The 19,730-nt window shown below is 39.0% G+C and overlaps 1 protein-coding gene across 1 annotated transcript in view; it reads right to left on the bottom strand.

The window, feature by feature from the left end:
• Positions 1–19,730, bottom strand: part of asic1c (acid-sensing (proton-gated) ion channel 1c) — an 89,259-nt gene that overhangs the window by 47,442 nt on the left and 22,087 nt on the right. The window contains exon 2 of the mRNA XM_061255957.1: positions 3,225–3,546. Within this exon, the coding sequence (XP_061111941.1) occupies positions 3,225–3,546 (322 nt within the window). The remainder of the gene's footprint in view (positions 1–3,224; positions 3,547–19,730) is intronic.

Raw genomic sequence — 19,730 nt, 5'->3', positions numbered from 1 at the left:
AGTAGTGGGTGTCGGATAAAGAATATTGAATATTAACCATTTCATAGCCATTTCTTCCCCAAATACAAACAAACAGGTCAAAAATAGTTTATTTATAGGTATGAAGATTACAAATGAAACAAAATTATTTAAAAAATAAAATGGTAAAAATATTGTGATGATTTGTAGATTAAATGGCTGTTATGGGAGTCAGCATTAATACTTATGAATGCTTATTCAAGCAATATAATTAAAAAGATTAAAATTAAAAGTTACCTTAATTCACAATCACAACATTTTCCCCCTAATATAATAAAATATACTACAATACAGTATATTGGCAATATCTGGCCCTCTTGCAAGATATGATAAATACAAGGCAAGCACTTCAACTGTCTTTACTATATAGAATTGATAATAATTTAAATTAACATTCAATGTGAGAATGAATGTGAAACTTTTCATACACTTATGGGCTTATATTTCAATTTAGTATTTCCTTAAATGGAAGCAGCTACTCACTGACTGTATCCCTGTTTACATCTCTGTGGTCTTGGGAATTTGTTTTCTAATTATGCTAGGCTAAGTTTAAACAGCTGAAAATGTACCTTTACAATGCACAGACATAGCACAACAAATTATGCCACACTTTAATTATGTTTTAATTAGGTCCCACAGCACAGACAAATTAAAGTACAAAAATGCCTGGAAAAATACCTAAGAACAATGTCAGAAGGCTACAATCATACAACTGTTGACTAATATTCTTTCCTCACCAAGTTGTTACTTCTCTCCAAATTAGTCATATAGTTAGAACAATGAACATTGTTACGATGATACAATGATCTCTGCTGAGATAACAGTTAACAACACATACTAGGATTCTGTAATTAGTTGCTGAATTCATTTTATACAGATTTATTGATTCACTGCACTGCATGCCTGGGAGGATTATTTGTACTGCCAGAGTATCTTGTCCAAAGGCTATCACAAAATGATTGAACAAACCTTATATGCATTACTTTCCATGTACTGGGGCAGGTTCTTCAAATGGATGTTTTTGTGCATCCACTATGCAACAACTTCCACTATGCAACACTGCCAACCGCATTATTGGGGGGTGGAGTTGGAGCTGCCAATCATGTATCAAATGATTTAGGGGGTTCTTGCAATTCATTGAGTATGATATGTTACAATACCGCTAATGATGGTGTGCATTATATATGAAACTGTAGCCATACAAGTTTTTGCAATAAATTAATTAATGGGGCCCCTGATTAATAGTTAATGTAACTCTGTGAACGGTAAAGAGACAGGAAGAGCAGTTTGTGACCAAAGAAGATGAAGGTGGTCTGGACTAAGGGCACAAACGTTGCTGACACAAAAGGACCAGACCTTCAGTTTGGCTTGGTATGAGCCTATATTCACAAGTAAAAGTCAAAACATTTTTGACAATTACCTGTCTGTCATTCTGGAATTGTCATCTCCCAGGAAATAGGTGTTAAGTTCTGACAGAATTCATTTGCATTCTCGCAGTGCATAGAAGATGTTAAATACTGATTCATCCACTTTTTAAAAAAACAAGTCTGGCCTCTCATCCTATCACATAATAGATGATTTAATCATCTGGGGGCAGTCAGATTTTATTTTAAGAAGTAACAACCTGGCTTTGATGATTTGACAGCTCACACTTATTTAACCTCACTTCCTGTGTGGTAAATATATTCTAGATAAACAGTAGCTAATTAAATATCTTTTTCTTTTGCAGTTAGCAGTCATCAAAGTAGTCTTTCGTCTGAGATTAAAGCCATACAGTATGAAAGGCAAGCAGTGCAAATCCCTGGCTGCACAAACCAACATGATGAGTATGATATAAAAGAGGCAGAAAACGATGGAGAGGAAACACAGAGACACTTTGTGGGCGTAATCAGAGATATTTCCTTTTGCTTTCACACTGAAAGCTGTGGCATGAAGGGCCGACTGGATCCTCAACCTTTTCTTTCTTAAAGACATAAGCACGCTGTTTTCAATTAAAGCTGTGAGTGGGATTCAATTAAAACTAAACCCTCTCAGATAAAATGACCCCATAGATTCCATCAAAACCAGATAATCTGAGGGAAATATTTTTCATTTTTTAATTTTGGTAGATTATGCTGACAAGGTTTGTATTTGACAGCACATTCTCTTAAAATGGATTAGTGATATTATTCATTGGAATCAGGGAAACACGCATTCTCCCTACTTGGTTTTGTGTGTCCCCTTCTGATCTAACAAACATGCAGGGCTCATTATGGAGATGCTAGCCAAGGACAGCAGTGAAGGTGGAATAGAATTATTGACTGATAGTACACAGAATTTAGACAGCAAACATGCCATGAGAAGCTTTCAGTTTTTCCCTCTGTTTTTCATCTTGACAATTAAGGAAGCTGCATTCGCTTTTTGCCCAATTGAGAAATAACACTGGTGCCATGAATCTAAACATGCAGAAAAAACATATACTTGTAAAATATAAAATGATGCCTTATTTCTAATCACACAATATAGATTAAACACATACTTCAGCTCACACAACCTCTCTACCTAAAATCCATCAGACATCTCTTTTCAATTATGTACGATGCAATCGCCCCGACCCAATTATCTGCATGCTTGCTTTGAAAATTCCTACCCATATGAGCATCAATTGAATATATCCCATGGTGAGGACAAATGCTGTAAAATGCTAATTGAACAATAACACAAGGAGAGTGGCTCTCCCCGCACGCCTAGGACTCAAATAAGTGCTTTCCATACTGCTGAAAATCAGCCGGAAGGAGGCATATGCATTTCAATGAAACTTTCTATCTCTGTACAAAAACCTTTTATCTGCTACAGTATTTCTGCTCTGTTAAATCCCGATAATCGCATCTGGGCACAGATCTCGAGTTACGTTCTGCAATATCATTAACTTATCTTCTTTGCCAATTTATCTATACCCCTCTTCTCATTCACAACATATGCTTCATTACTTCTTTTCCATCTGTTTATTGAAAGCAGAATCTAAATGACAGGCACATCGCTCACTCACATTGATCATTTGCCATACACTATCCCTCCCCCTCCGTCCCCTCCTCAACCTGCCACCCCCCTTCTAATGTTAGGTTTGTGTTAGTGCTGCTCTCTCTCTCCCTCTGTCTTATCTCACTGTATGGACAGGGAAGTATTGTTGTAAGTAAACGCTATCCCCGCCCTCCCTCTGTACGTACAGGGGTGAAGTTCTTGTAGGTGCAGTTCTCTCCCTGGAACTTGCACTCCAGCAGCATATCCTGGAGCTGGTGCCCCAGCCTGTCGATCATCTCTGTTGTGTTGATGATGAAGTTGGGCGGAGGGGCGTAATTGCCGAAGTCCAGTAAGCTGAGCAGGCTCTGTCTCCGACTGTCCCTCAGGATAGCCAGGCTCCTCTCGTTGACCGAGTGGTTTTGGTGTAGCAGGTCCAGCCAGTAGCCGCTGTGGTAGAGGTCGGCCTTGGTGAGCTGGGAGACCCGGAAGAGGTTCTGGTTGCAGAAGGTGACGGCGGGAAAGGCCATGCTGTGGGCCCACACCATGTGGATCTTGGTGAAAGCAGGGTAGGAGAGCAGGTAGTGGAGCCGGTTCCAGGACCATGTGGAGAGCAGCCCCACGCAACTGAAGAAGGCCAATAACCAGAATATCCGCCGAAACTGGGACCGGTCTCGGGCAAAGATGTACTTCAGCCCATGAAACTTTGTCTTCTTCACAAAAGCCACTGTGATCTCCCTCGCGGATCGCATGAGAACCTCGCTCTCGGAACTCTGGAGAACAGTCCGATGACGCATGCTGGGGAGAGAATCCGGGGTTATGGTTTCTGGAGACTCCTGTGCGGTGGCCATAGTTAAAACATCCAGTGCGATCTACAGATACTCCAATTAGTATCTACAGCCACACATGGCGACATGATTTCCATTAAATGGGGGCAATAAGGGAAAAAAAATCTAAGGATACTTAACTCAAAAGCACTCACAAATGTAGAAAATACTGAACCAGCCTAAAACTTTTGTTTCTTAAAAATGTACTCCTTACTGAAGGGATGCCATTCATAAATGCATTACAGATTCTCAAAAATGCTCAGTGAATGATGCAAAATCCTACCTCACTTAAAAAAGTAAAAACATCCTCAAGTGTCAATTCAGTCCCTCTGTTTCCAAGGTGTAAAGAATGCTGGCTTTTGGCTCCATCCTGGTAGTCAACACGGTTGGAGGATGGACTGTGTACAGTGAGTCCAGAGACGGTCCGCACCTCAGGCTAATTCAGATAGCCCTCCCCCACTGGCTCTTAGAAGATGCGCTAGCCTTCGCCGGTTTGCTTCTGCTTAATGAGACTAGCGCTGTTGATTTCTGCGGAAAGCCTTTTGTTCCGAGAGCCGCTTCAGACAGCCTAACTCCTCCCTTCCCCGACAGCAGCAAGAGACGCTGTTCCTCTGCATGTGAACTTGCAACAGGAGAGAAGACGGCTACTCCTCGCGCGCTCCATCCCCAGTCGCCGGGAGATCACTGAATAGACGGAGAGCGAGATGTTTTTCTCTCTTCTTTTCATGTCACAATGTTGGGGGGGAGGTGGGCAATGAAGGAACGGGAGGGAGAGTGGAAGAGCTGATTGCGAGAAATCTCATTTGTGCTGGAATCTCTCTGGAAAGGCATTGCCTGAGTGCGGGAAAGTGGGCTGAGCCGAGATCGGCTCCAGGAGGTGCGCTTTGGAATATCAAAGTCCTCACGCCGAGGTGGGGGGCCCTGGCTGGGCATGGCACAGGTTGGGTCTGGGGTAGGGGGTTACGCTTGGGATTTGCAGACTTATCTTAATAGGCAGCCGAGCAAAGAGAATTTTTCCACAGTTAAAGACAGCAAAAGTTTGGAACAGGATCGAATGCCCCCACCCCCCAACACACACATTGTTAGTTACAATGGACGGCCATGTATTTGATTAATGAGAGATGCAGGTTTGACAAAGGGAAGAAAATAAATCACTTTGCAGCATTACAATTCAGAGCAACACATTGTATGCCGGTGGCATGCAGCAACGCTCAAACAGGCGAACTGAAGGTAGTGTTGTTTAAAAGAATTGTGTACATTTCACTGCATTCGCCTACATTTCTATTAAAAATCTCAGGCAAGGCTGGTAGCTCCTTTATCATCTCAAGGGTCTAGTTACCAGACTACCAGATCACAAAGACTGGCAAATTAGGGAAGTTGTTGAATCAACTGAATGAGAACTGGTATGAGAAGAGATTGGTTTTGTAGCTGCTCATGTGAGTGTACAGGGCTATTCAGTGCCTGTGGGACCCCCACCCCTCCTTCCTCCTCCTCAGAGTCTGTCAAGCAGGGAAAAGAACCAATAAGAATCTCCAGGGGCCACGGCTGCAGACAGCCCCTGTGGGCTTAATAAGCTTACATCATCAATTCCCTCCGCTGCCAAAACCGAAATACTCTGGCCAAGGTAACAGATGCGGAATAGCAGCCAATAACGGGTCCGTCTCTCTCCTCTCTCTCAGATTCACTCACCAAGATTCCCTGTGCCACAGCACACGCCTTAACTGAGGACGGTTTTGGAATATAAACAAAGAAAAAGCATAGATAAATGTATTTGATTACAGTTTTCTGGAGGATTACATCTTTACTGTATCAGTGGAGACACAGTCCCTCAACTGATTTAGAAATAAGAAGCAGGTATTAGCAAGAGCACGTGCCGTTTTATTTACCGGACATACTGAATGCGTTTTTATTATAGCTTCCTCTCTGAATGGGCAAATGCCCAATGAATATTATACTATAACATGAAAACATAAGACAAAGACAAAGACAATATTTTATTGGAACACATCTGCAACTCCTGCAATGTAGGAACGATAAAACTCTCATTGGTATTTATTATTATTTGCTATAATTCATGTATTATATGATATATGAAAATATTGCTGTGGGCTATTCTAATGCATTGCTCTGAATAATGGACATACAAGGCACTTTCTTGACAACCCAACTCTCTTACTTATGGGCACAAGCTGGAGGAACACAGCCTAAAAGCCATCATGAAAAATATAACAGTCTTGATCTACCTCACTAAATAAATCAGCCCAGTATCAAGGCATATACGTAGCCCTGTGCATTCTTTTCTAGAAACACGATTATGTTCACACAGGTACACTTTACTGGAGTGTTAAAACGAAATGTCCACTAGGGGTGGGAAAGAGCACTTTTTAAATCCTCCGGAGCTACCCAATTTTATAAATTAGTATGACTCCCGTCATGTGGTGAATTTAACAACAAAATGTAATACTAATGAACACAATGTGAAAAACAGAAATTAAGATAGCCTTTCCCCAAACCCACCGAACCCAATTCCTTGATTAGTTTCGATTTAATATAATTTGTTGTATTTACGCCAAGCTGTTATTTTATTGTATGAATGCTGTTTTCGAACCCAGACAGGAGACGGTCATGTGCTAACCACTAGAACGAACCACTACATTAACCAGCAGGGGAGGTGAAGCCCGTCTCCAAGTAAACTTGCCTCATCTCCAGTAATTTAAAGTTTAAGCATCCCGTTAGCATCCCGAGTGGACATTTGATTTTGAAACTGTGGCAAAGTGTACCTGTGAGAATATCATTGTGCTTCTGCAAATCAGTGCTCGGAGGTACATATATCCCATGAGACAAATCACAGCACAAATCTCTGGTTTCCTGTCCCCTCCCTAGAGATCATTCCTAGGTTTGGGTTTATCTGACATAAAGCTAGAAGCAAGAAGTTCACTCTACCATCTAATTCCAGACACAAGCTGTCTGTGGCCCACGTCAATAAATGCAGCCTTGCCCAAATTGCTCTGCCTCTTTTGTCTGAATGTAGCCAAGCCACAGGGGTTCTGGGTTATATTGTCCTTTACCTTGCTTGCTCGCTTTGATCTCTCAAGGTTTTCAGAACCCCACTGAAATATTACCTTCTGAGGCTATGAAGATGACCTCTTGGCAGTCATCCCAGCACCTCTACTGTGGCCTCATTTTTGGAAAAATAAAAAAGCTCCGAGAATGCTTATACTACTCTCTGGCCTTCTACAGTTCAGCAATTTATTTAAATGTACTACGGACAAAAGACAACGTGGGATTGAGAAACACTTTAGCGGCACTCTTGGGAAAAGCAAGCCTGAACATTTCATAAACAAGCCTTAACATTTCAACAGTCAAGACTTCCGACCGATTGGAAACATCGATAGAAAACACTGAACTGTTAAATAAAGGACCCTATTCAAGATGATTTGGCAAAATGTATCAAACCCTTTATTGGATTCATCCACTAAACAGTTTTTGGACACAACTGCTACTAATATCCCAGAAGCCTTGGCACTGTAGATTGGTATGAACTTGCCGTAACCAGATTTGGCAGTAACCAAATTCAGGAATGATACACCATTTACTTCAGTAATATGCACATTATAAACACTTAAAATAGACCCAAAAAGAGTCTTTTATTCATTAATCAGTTATTCCTGCTAAATATGCCATGCTGCCAAGATGCTTATTTTGTTAAGCAGCCAAAGTAGTGCATGGCCAGTGATGTTTTGATGACAAGGTTTGACATGTACAATGCATTGGTGGTCATCGTGTATAAAACCTGTAATTACACGCAGTGCACATTTACAGAGGCTGTGATCATGATGTAACAAACAAGCAAAGAGAAGGTGTATTAGAGTCCAGTGGAGAGATTTCTGAAAAGCAGCCTGTTCAATGTCAGGGTTGATCGGTTAAAAGCTTGCTGCCTTTGAATGAGACGCCTTTGAACTAAAATGGAAAGGAAGCCTCACAAGCTACAGTGAGTGCTGTTCCCTTTCAATTAAAGCAGTTTCGCTTCTCCTGGTAACAGCCTCGACCAAATGAATGCTGACTCCGTTCATTATTGATTGGACATACAGTATGAATTCTCTGACTGACGGGTGTTTCTTTTTAAACCTGTCAGTGCATTGGTACATTAGAGAAGCTAATAGCAGGCAAAGGCTATTACTTTCAAGCCTTGCCTGCTGTAGGAATGCCCCCAAATATGAAGGAAGTAATTGGATTTCAGATCACTCCTATAAGCAGCTTGTGCCAGGGGTCGATTCTTTGGACCCGTAATTCTCTAAGGTTGCTGTTAAGGGATTTTCTGCCAATCAAACGAGTTGTTATCTCATTACTGTGAACCCCCTGAATGTGTTTTTGAAGTTCAAGTGAAATCATCCAAATGAGACGCTAAGAGGCTGATATGAATATCATTTTCTGAACATTTTCAAATTAAATTTAAAAATCTATAATTCGATTTAATCTATTGCTAAATATACTGTAGATGCATCTCTAAATGCTAAAAAGCTAAATATAACGTAAAATCAAACCTTCTCTTTCAAGATTTAGTGACAACTGACAATGTAAAGACTCATATGGGATGTACTTAATTGATTAAAATCTATGGTCTGTTTTACAGATTATGAATAATGACATAGTTAAATGCATGCCACCTCAAGCTCTACTGTATGAATATTAACAAGAAGGCTAAACATACATGGTTATTTTCTTTAGTGACCCATAGAATTTGCCACAATTTTGCACATTCATGCATTGCAGTTCCTTTTAGACAAGTCTTAGCTTGGCATGTGCTATTATTCAATTCATGAATTTTGGTTTCAGGCTTACTTTGTTAAAAATGAGGCAGACATTTGGTCCTCAGTTCAAATGTACAATAAAAAGCATTTTTCAAAGTAGACTGGATTTGTGGCATTTCCTGCAAAGATTTGTGCCTCTGCTTTCAAAAGCCGAAAAAAGTAATTAAACAGATCAATGGTTTTAAATGGCATGGTAGGTGACAGCAGTGACCTTATGATGAACTTTCCACACCGTACACTAAAGGCAGACCTCTGATTGAGGGGAACATGCTTAAATGCCAGTACAGTTGAGTGGTTTCTCTGGTTATTTAAATAAATCATGTTCTGTAAACAAAACCCATGGGGAGAAAAGATTTTCACAAATCGTGCTATGACAATCCAATTATCAAAAATAACACTCAAACTGTTTTCTGTGGCAGTTTTTCAAGCAGGTGGGTAGAGCTAAAATGAAGAGTATTTTGACGGGCATGGGTCTCCTCCCACCTTCCCAGTATCTGCATGCTGTTTAAGGAGTGTGTTTAAGACCACAGCTATCAGAACCAATGTATTCAATCGATTTCCAGTTCTTGTTATGCACTAAGGGGTTCTTGAATGCATGTAAAAAATAACAATTTCAATTGGTGAATAATAATGTGAAAAGTTCAATAATATATGAATCCTGGCATGAAGTCAAAATTGATGGACTTAAGGCCCTGTCAAAGGCCACATGTGTAACCAGGCGTGTCTGGCATACACACTCATTTTTGATATTGGGAACCACTTCATTGCATGAACTGGAAAATGTAAATTTACTCAGGTTAAGTATTGCTGACTCTGATTATTATATATAATAGTCGTCAAATTAAAGATGAAAAATATTTGAAAAGAATGAAAAACTATAGTAAAACAATGGCAAATAAAACTTACTCTGTGTGTGTCTCTGTATTTATGATGGTTTTCAATAGGCCCATTTGAAACAATAGCAACCTGCTGTGCTAAAAATACTCCATTTATGTATTGATTTACAGCCCATTATTTTGTGGCTGTTTGACCAATGTGATGAGAATGCATTCTTCTGGCTCTCCCTGTGGAAAGCTTAGGTGTGAAAACAAGAGGCATATTGATCATTTAAATAATGACGCTGTGCAAGCCACCTCAGAAAAGATGTTTATCACCCTCCACTTTACATTTTGAATGCACAAAGTTGTCAGAGGAGATTTAATCTAGAACCCATAGAATAACTTCTTAATAAATCAACTTAGCTTCTCAACATATCCACAGCAAATCCATGGTTATACCATATAAATACATACCCATGTGACATAAATATGATTCCATACAACAACCCCTGGCTGAAATATTGGAGATATCTAATGACAGCAGCAATATTTTTTTGTACCATAGGTGAGATGCTTTATTCACTGTGAGTCACAGTCCAAGGAGATGAAGCCGAGACTGACAATAATCTTCTAAAATTCTAATGTATGCATTCTAATGTATGTGTCTAATGATAGCTAGAAAACTAATTATGAGTAAATCAACAACATCTGACACTTAATTATGGTGTAACAGATTTACTTTGTTTTTGTACCAGCACCAAAACAAAATATTGGTTCAAATGTACAAGTAATAGAGCTGACAGAGGCTAAATAATGACTAATTGCGAGGAGCTGGGTGCACATACTGTAGTATTTCTTCTTAATGGCTGATGAAAATAATTCTGAAATCGAACATGACAATATATTTAAATTTTGAATTCATAATTTATATATGAATGTTATATATAGAATTTTAGTTTATGGTTCTTCTGACATTTACACTCACTGAGCACTGTACAGCTACTTATTCATGCAATTTTCTAATCAGCCAATCATGTGGCAGCAATGCAATGCATACAATCATGCAGATATGGTTCAGGAGCTTCAGTTAATGTTCACATCAACCATCCGATTGGGGAAAAAATGTGAGCTCATTGATTTAGACTGTGGCATGATCGTTGGTGCCAGACGGGCTGGTTTTAGTATTTCTAGAAACTGCTGATCTCCTGGGATTTTCACACACAACAGTCTCTAGAGTTTGAAAAACAGAAAACTTCCAGTGAGTGGCAGTTCTGCGGATGGAAATGCCCTGTTGATGAGAGAGGGCAACAGAGAATGGCCAGACTGCTTAGAGTGGACAGAAAGGCTACAGTAACTCAGATAACCACTCTGTACAACTGTGGTGAGTAGAAAAGCATCAAAAAATGCACAACACGTCAAACCTTGAATCGGATGGGCTACAACAGCAGAAGACCACGTTCCACTTCTGTCAGCCAAGAACAGAAAGCTGAGGCTGCAGTGGACATAGTCTCACCAAAACTGGACAGTTGAAGACTAGGATAACGGAGCATGGTCTAATGAATCTCGATCTCTGCTGAGTCATACAGATGGTAGGGTCAGAATTTGTTGCCAACAGCATGAATCCATGGACCCAACCTGCCTTGTGCCAACAGTCCAGGCTGGTGGCGGTGGTGTAATGGTGTGGAGAATGTTTTCTTGGCAGACTTTGGGCCTGTTAATACAAATCAATCATCGCTTGAATGCCACAGCCTATTTGAGTATTGTTGCTGACCATGTGCATCCCTTCATTGCCACAACGTACCCGTCTACATCCAGCATGATAATGCGCCATGTCACAAAGTAAAAGTCTCAAACTGGTGACAATGACAATGTTCTTCAGTGACTTTCCCAGTCAACGGACCTTCCCAGTCACCAGACTTTGTAGAACAAGAGATTCGCAGCATGAATGTGCAGCTGACAAATCTGCATGAAATTGCGTGATGCAATAATGTTAATATGGAACAGAATCTCAAATTAATGTTTTCAACATCTTGTGGAATCTTTCAAACAGCATTGAGGCTGTTTTGAGGGCAAAGGGAGGCCCTACCCAGTATTAGTATAGTGTTCCTAATAAAGTGCTCAGTGAGTATATCCATTAGACTTTGCTGACTTTATTTTAAAAAGACAACACAATTTCACACAAATCTGTTCTTTGCCAGCTGTTTGTGCAATTGTCTGCAGTTTAGAAAGTGACAAGTAGCTGCATTTGAAAATACAGCATCAATTCTAGTGTGCTCTTGTTGTCCAATACGTACAGTATACCTGTATAATAAAATAAATAAATCCCTTGCTTACAAACATTTTTCATAACTTTTAAACTGCAAACTTAAAACAATGTACGTCAGCTTCACCATAGAGGGCACACTAAAGTGAGGTCCAGCATATTTATGGTTTCCTGATATTTTTATCCATGATTTTATTTGTGGAGTGACTCAACAATGCTTGACACATCTGGTAATGTGCTGTGGTAAAAGGTTTAATGCTGGAAGGTCAGTTAATGTGCTAAGGAATCATAATTTTTCATTTCATTTTAATTGTGTGGGTTTATGTGATAATGAATTCCTGCTTCACATGGCTCTCTTGTTTATTAGTTTTGTTCACTCAAAAAATATAACCAGAGAAAGCCCAAAGCCTGGATTTAATGTTGAAACCATCATAAATGGACAAACAATGAACACTTTACATTATTGTCAAATACAGAATGTCAGCAACTACTTTGGACTGGGGTTGTTATCTCTCAGCTTGGCAAATAGGAGGTGATTACCTAAGGAGTCCTACAATATCGCTGGTGTGATTATACACTCAGTGAGCACTTTATTAGGTAATTATTAGATGTATTTTTTAGACTTATTGGTCTTCTGCTGCTGTAGTCCATCCACTTAAGCGGTTGGACACATGGTGGGTTCAGAGATGCATAGCACTCTATCTCTTCTGCATGGCACTGTTGTAATGTGGGTCATGTTCATATTCAAACCATCCTGTCTGGACCAAGCAATCACTCCATTATTCCCAATTCTGACATTTGGTCTTAAAACAGCTGAACCTCTTGACTATGTCTGCATGCATTTATGCATTTAGTTGCTGCCACATGATTGGCTGATAGGGCTGCCTGTAGTGTAGTGGTTAAAGTACATGACTGGGAACCGCAAGGACGGTGGTTCGATCCCCGGTGTAGCCACAATCAGATCCGCACAGCCATTAGGCCCTTGAGCAAGGCCCTTAACCCTGCATTGCTCCAGGGGAGGATTGTCTCCTGCTTAGTCTAATCAACTGCAAGTCGCTTTGGATAAAAGCGTCAGCCATATGACATGTGATAATGATTCAATATTTGCATTAACAAGCTGGTGTACAGGTTTACCAAATAAAGTGCTCAGTAAGTGTACGTACAAATTAAGTTCTCCAGCTACAAAACAAGAGTAACATATTTAAAAATGAAGGTACTGAAATGTAATTAGCAATTCTGATCAATAAATTCCTTAAATTAACCAAACTTTCAAAAAAGGTGCAAACTTTTTCAGATTTCGAAAGGACTTCCAGTCCCAGTGCACTCATAACTTGGAGGTTCTACAGCCTGTCAGAAGTATGTAAAAAACAGTCCACATTAAGACCACTTTTTCCTGTACCCACCTGCAAGGACAGTTGGCATGTCAATGTGGTTCTGTGAATAATAAGCCTTTATAAACAATGGCTTAAGCCCATATTTTACATTCTCTTCTGTTACATCTGTAACTCCTCAGGTCACATCTCCTTTGAGAAAAAACACAGAATCAAGCATTTCTGCATTAAATAAAGGTAACATTCAATCGGTAGGTAGCAAATGTTGCAGTTCCGCAGTATGTAGGAGCTTTGTGGACTTAATAAGTCTGCCATAAGGGCACCAGGACTGCCACAGTTAGCCACAGCAGTACATTTCAAATTACAGAACCCGTGCCACTGCTATCTTACGTGCGGCTATCTCATTAGAAATTAACTGGGGGTTTTTTTCTTCTCATTTTTAAAATCCTTTAAAATAGGTTGTTAATTTATTTTAAAATTATTTTGACTGTCAAACACACTTTTAACTGAGTGTGCCATATCGTACACCTTCGGGAATTATGAATTATGAAGTCATGATTAAATGAAATAATTAAATGATTAAAACCTATCTTTATACTGTGTACACAACCGTATTCTTAAACTGCCAAAGAATGTCAACATTCTGCAGCATCTTCCTCTTCATAATTATTCATTAGGCACTGTAGAATTCTAAACCCTTTCATAAATATTTGAAAATGTCTTTTTCCCTTTCACATTCAAGCACAAGAATTCTTTGAACTTGATAAGAATAGAGACATCAAAGGATGTTAAACAAATAAAGTGGTTTGTGTTTGGAAATAAAATGGTTTATGTTTAGAACCTTTTTGGTATTTTTGAACCTGACCGATGAAGCTTGCATAGAATGTGTATGGAAATGGCATACATACAAACAATGTATTAAAATATACATTGCATTAAGCAGCTGATTTGATGAGAAAAGCAGAATTTTGGCTTGACTCTAGCTACAGTAGTCAATTATCCACTGACAGACCCCAATTCAGAAGGAACCATAGTTTTCACTGTACATTTAACACGGAGCCCACTTTTAGTAAGATTATCTTGTTCTTTCCAAGATGGTGGGGTTGGTGGAGATTGCAATAATGCCATCTTTAAAATGGTTTTGTTTCTTTTTAGGGAAGTCATGTGCTATATTATGATTGGGAATGTCAGAGGACAGAGTTCTTGTTGTGACTGCTGAAATGCACGGCTGCTTCCTCTTCATTTTCTTAGATGCAGTTCCTGATGTTGAACATAGAAAAAAAATAAAGGGATACATTTTGTGCTGTATACGTGTGAGCTGGTGTTAAATAATTTCACTACACTTTGACCAAAGCAGGATCAATAGCAGACTGAAACCTGCGGCCTGATATATGAAAAAAGGAAGCGGCTAGAGAAGGTTCCACATGACCAGGCTAAGCTATCGTCATGTGTCACTGCCCATGCAGCAATAGAGGCGAGTAAATCAAAACATAAGTACAGATGCAAAAGAAAAAAAAGCAATAGAATTTATGAGACCTAGATCACATTTTTTCCCCACTCTGATGGTTGATGTGAACATTGGGTGATGCCCCTGACCCGTATCTAAATGATTTTATGCATTGCACTGCTGCCGCACTATTGGCTGATTAGACAATCGCATGAATAAGTAGGTGTACCGGTGTTCCTATTAAATTGCTCAGTGAGTGTATAGTTCAATAACCAAAAATGAAAAAATTCAATTCACAGTGATCACAGTGAGATACAGATATTTAGACTCATATCAAGGCCTTGAGAAATCATTCTATTTTAATGCTTTGTTTTGAGATGACATTTATATTAAGGCTGCAACACTGTCAAATTGTAAATGTATCCCCCAATTTGCTTTGTGACAAAGAGTAATTGGTTAAAAGGATGCCACTGCAGTAATAAAAACAAAACCATGGGCCTATCATTAAATAACATCATGTCAGATTGATACCACAAGAAATACAATAATACCTTGTGCGCTTGGCTTGTTTCTCTCTTCTTCAGGGGGTGAGTCACTAGTGACTACCAGACTATTAAATGGGTAAGTAAGCCCAAGTGCCTACTAAGGAAATTGACTAAAAGCCAATAAGTCTTCTTAAAGGATGGCATGTGTTATTAAAATTGACACTGAGATGTTTCTATCAGAGACCTTCATACATGTTTTTCATTTTTTTCCACAAAAGGACTTCTGTGAAAAGCCCAATGGCTGTGTACCATGCATTTGACTGCAGGAGTGGTACCAGATTAATCGAGATATTAAGATGAAGATTACTCTGTTTCAGGCAGCTGAAGAGCAAAGAGATTTGCCATATGATATACTGGATATTGACTTTTAGCATTGCATTTACATTTCATCCAGTCTCTTTAAAAAATATCACATTGTCCCTGCATTGTACATTCTATATAGTATGCATATACAAAAACGCTGTGCAAATTATACATTAAATTATAATAACACATAAGGCTTGCTGTGCACTGTGAAAAAGTGCTCGCCCAAAACATCGGAGAGTAACACACTAGTCTTTCTATAATCAATACACCAGGAATAGGATTCCACCAATAACTTCCACATACATTGGAAGGATATTTTCATCTTATCCAGTTGGGGATATGAAATTAGGACAGGAATAGGAAATGCAGCTCTGTTACTGATGCGAGGAACACTTCCTCTAAAAACTAAGATGGAAAAAGAAAATGAGCCAGACCTTGAAACTGACCAAGTTGTATAGTGAGCGTGGTCTTTTATAACAGGCAGAAATATTGAAGCAGGAAGCTTGAGCCCTTTTGCTAGAATGGTGGTGTCACTGCATAGTGTCCACAAAAGCAGTGCAAAACCTAGGTAATGCTACAAAACAAGACCCAAGCTGATTCCTAGAATTGTCAAAACTGAGTGTAATTTGACAATATTTTAAAACAAGATTTTTCTTGACCTCACTAAGATTTTCCTTATAATACCATCTCCCATTGGCTTAATGAATTCCACTGAATAGAAGTGAGAAATGTTTTTTTTTCTTTTGATGGGTGATGAGGCAGTGTGATAGTGCTTGAAAATTGATGAAATGTAACGCTAGAATATCTGTACTGTTTCACAGACCAAGTAGCACTTCACACCTGTGTGTGAAAAGATTCTTATTTATAAATCTTTATGCATAATAATATGAATAATTTGATTTGACAGGTGACCTGCAGGTCTGATGAATAAATAAAAAAAGTGTTGAAAGTGGTGAAAAAACATTACTCACCATTTTCTTTCTTTAAAAACTGCTTTATTGACACATCCAAACTATACATTGTTTGTGAACTGGACAAATTTTAGTGGGATTGAAGATGCCAAATGAAATAAAAAGCTCTTAGATTAGGAGCACTAAACTGGAATCAGATTAATCTATTTTATTAGTTTCCAATTTTCTCCACCAAAACACTTGCTTTTTGGGTGAGAGAACCTCACGCAAACACTTTCATTAATTTCATACTTAAGCAGCAATGTTAAATTATTAACTTTACTCATTAACTGCTTTCAGGCTCCTATTAACTGTGCGCCTTTATTGCCTCTTGAAAAATGGAACCACTGGGAACACATTTCTTCAGCTTGTATAGTTAGTGAGGGATGGGAGGGCTAGAAGCAAAGTCTTACATTATTAATCTGGATTAAAGATACTTCAAATCACATCATTAATATTACTGTTTGAAATCAGTAGTTCACAAAAGAAGTGCTTGGGTACTTCCCAGTTGAAATTTCATGGACCCACACCCCATCTGGAATGCCTCTTCCTGTGAAGGGATCTACTGTATGTGAATTTGATGGTTTAGTAAACACAGAACTAAAAGATTTGGGTGTTTTTGATGTTGGTTTTGTTTTTAACCTGTTAAACATCTATACCTTTTTAATATAAAAAAAGATTACTAATATGACACAAAAACTGCCTTTTCCAACTTCCAATTAGACTTCCCATTCTGGTAGTGCCCTTGAACAAATGAAATGGATGACATGAGAAAATCTACATCTTATTGCCTTTAACGTATTTATCTTGTGTACATACTGTGGACCTTATTACAAGATACTGTATATTATAATGAAATATATTTAAAAAACTGCATATCCAACAATATACTGAATGGATTGGAAAGTATGCATGTTTTATAATACAAGCAGTGGAAGCTGTTTGAATGCATCCAACTGATTCTTTAATATTGCTAGAACCAGACATTCATTTTAAACACAAAATAATATATGAGCAAGTGAAAATTACATCTGGAAACCAAATGACTTCTCCACCATCTGAGGTTAATTGCCCATTTACTGCCTTCTTGAAATGTGTTTTTTAAAATAATACTTTCTTTCCAAACTAAGCCATTCTTAATTAATATGCAGCAGTGTATTGTCGTCAAACAGGTCCTTAAAACAAACTGTGGCCTGTTAATTAAAGGGCAAATTTATCTGAACGTCTGCAAAGCTTGTAACTGCTAAACAAAATGTTCCGTAAGCTCTTCTGCAGGGTCTTTACCATTCTCCCGGTTTATGTCGGTCACAGGCTGTCAAAGCCGTGACAACTCTCATGAAAAAACAAAACACAGTCTACTGCCCACAAGACTGCCCATGGAGGTCTGAACAAAAGGAAAGCTTTGTGCTCTGGAAAAACACAGCTCAAACAAGACAGAAGGCTCCGGATTGTAGGAGGCGGGTGCCGTGGGGAGGATAAGCGGGAGCTGCAAGACTTCCTGAAGCACACCCACTTTGCCGATGGCACCTGATGTCTTACCTGATAGCCCTGAATACGAGTCTCCTCTATATAAAATTAAGCACTTGTAAGCCTGTGTCGCCAGTGCATCACTATGAAGATGTGCTGCAGCAGAGTACTAAAGATGTGGGGGTTTTTTGTGGACATTTTGACGCCGTGATATTGTATTCGCCTCTTATCGCAGAGGCTGGAAATTGTCTGACAGCCTGTACTAACATCACAGCGGTCCTGAATCTTCCTCAGCAATTATAAACGCCTGGGCTCATATTGCTCTCAGGCCTGTTATTAAATCTGTATTACAAGTTCTGTGTTGACATGCTCCGTCTCCTACCAAGCTTCTCCTAAATCACCCTTCACATATTCCTTGATAAATGGCTCATGCAATTAGCCCAGACTCAGTCAAAATGGAGGGAGTGAGAAAGGAATGAGAAAAAATAACAAAGAGGACCATGTAATGTAAGTTTTGGTCACACATGTTCCATGGAAAAGATACTGCTGGTAGAAAATAGGTGTAAACAGTTGCAAACAAGGGAAGCTCACTAAGAGTAGGGGCACTTTTAGATTTTCTACAGGCCTATTGTTTAAGCCTCTGATGGAGAGCTGTCCCTTTCAAGTTCAAGCTCTGCAGGAAAGAGCAGCTGGAGGCAAAACCCAGATGTCCTGCTGCTATTGTAAGATATATTACATGAAAGTGCTTTGGTACAAGAGTATGTTAATTGCATGGCGGTGGTCCAATTTCTAATGAATCATAAATTCTACATTTTGTAGGAAAAGTACGGAAGCTATTCCGTGCCACATTTCCAACTGTCAAACGACCATGTCTAATAATGAACTCAACATGTGAATTAACAATCTACATCGCATGCAAACTTAACACACAAATGAACAAAATGCTGTATATGATTTGATTAAAGCGGTGTTTATTGCTTTTATCATTCATCACCACTACATTTGCCATTTATCATTTAATTTATCATCCATTGTAAGGGCATACAAAACATCAATCAAAAGCCACGCCCATGGATATACAGTGTTCCATGTTTTCGCCATTTGTGGATAATGGCTCTCACTGTGGTTCGCTGGAGTCCCAAAGCTTTAGAAATGGCTTTATAACCTTTTCCAGACTGATAGATCTCAATTACTTTCTTTCTCATTTGTTCCTGAATTTCTTTAGATCTCGGCATGATGTCTAGCTTTTGAGGATCATTTGGTCTACTTCACTTTGTCAGGCAGGTCCTATTTAAGTGATTTCTTGATTGAGAACAGGTGTGGCAGTAATTAGGCCTGGGTGTGGCTGAGAAATTGAACTCAGGTTTGATACACCACAGTTTTAACAGGGGGGCAAACACTTTTTCCACACAGGGCCATGTACGTTTGGATTTTTTTTCTCCCTTAATAATAAAAACCTTCATTTAAAAACTGCATTTTGTGTTTACTTGTGTTGTCTTTGACTAATATTTAAATTTGTTTGATGATGTGAAACATTTAAGTGTGACAAACATGCAAAAAAATAAGAAATCAAACACTTTTTCACACCACTGTAGATCCATGCTTCGGCTATCGATCTACTTCTCGTTGCAGCAAGAAAATTCAGTTTTGCTGTTTCCTGCAGAGCGATACTGAGATTTGGGATAGGCCTACATTTGCTCATGTCAGAGGTTTAGCCACTTGGATTTTAAACGGTCTTTTTAAAAAATCTATATATTTTTCCAGTAGCAGGAAGAAAGTGCTTTAGTAATTGAAAGAGCAGATGGTAGCCTATACTTCCGAAGTTTGCTCAAGCAAAGCCATGCTGAGACTTGCGATATGCTTAAATAGAGGCTTAATACATTTCATTTCAGGCCACATGCAATGGAACGTGGTTGCCTTACTGAAGAGTTGCTCACTCAGATGAACTGA

This window comes from Conger conger, chromosome 9 (assembly GCF_963514075.1).
Source record: "Conger conger chromosome 9, fConCon1.1, whole genome shotgun sequence".
Lineage (NCBI taxonomy): Eukaryota > Metazoa > Chordata > Actinopteri > Anguilliformes > Congridae > Conger > Conger conger.
The sequence above is the reverse complement of the archived record's forward strand: the minus strand, read 5'-3'. Positions and strand labels throughout refer to the sequence as shown.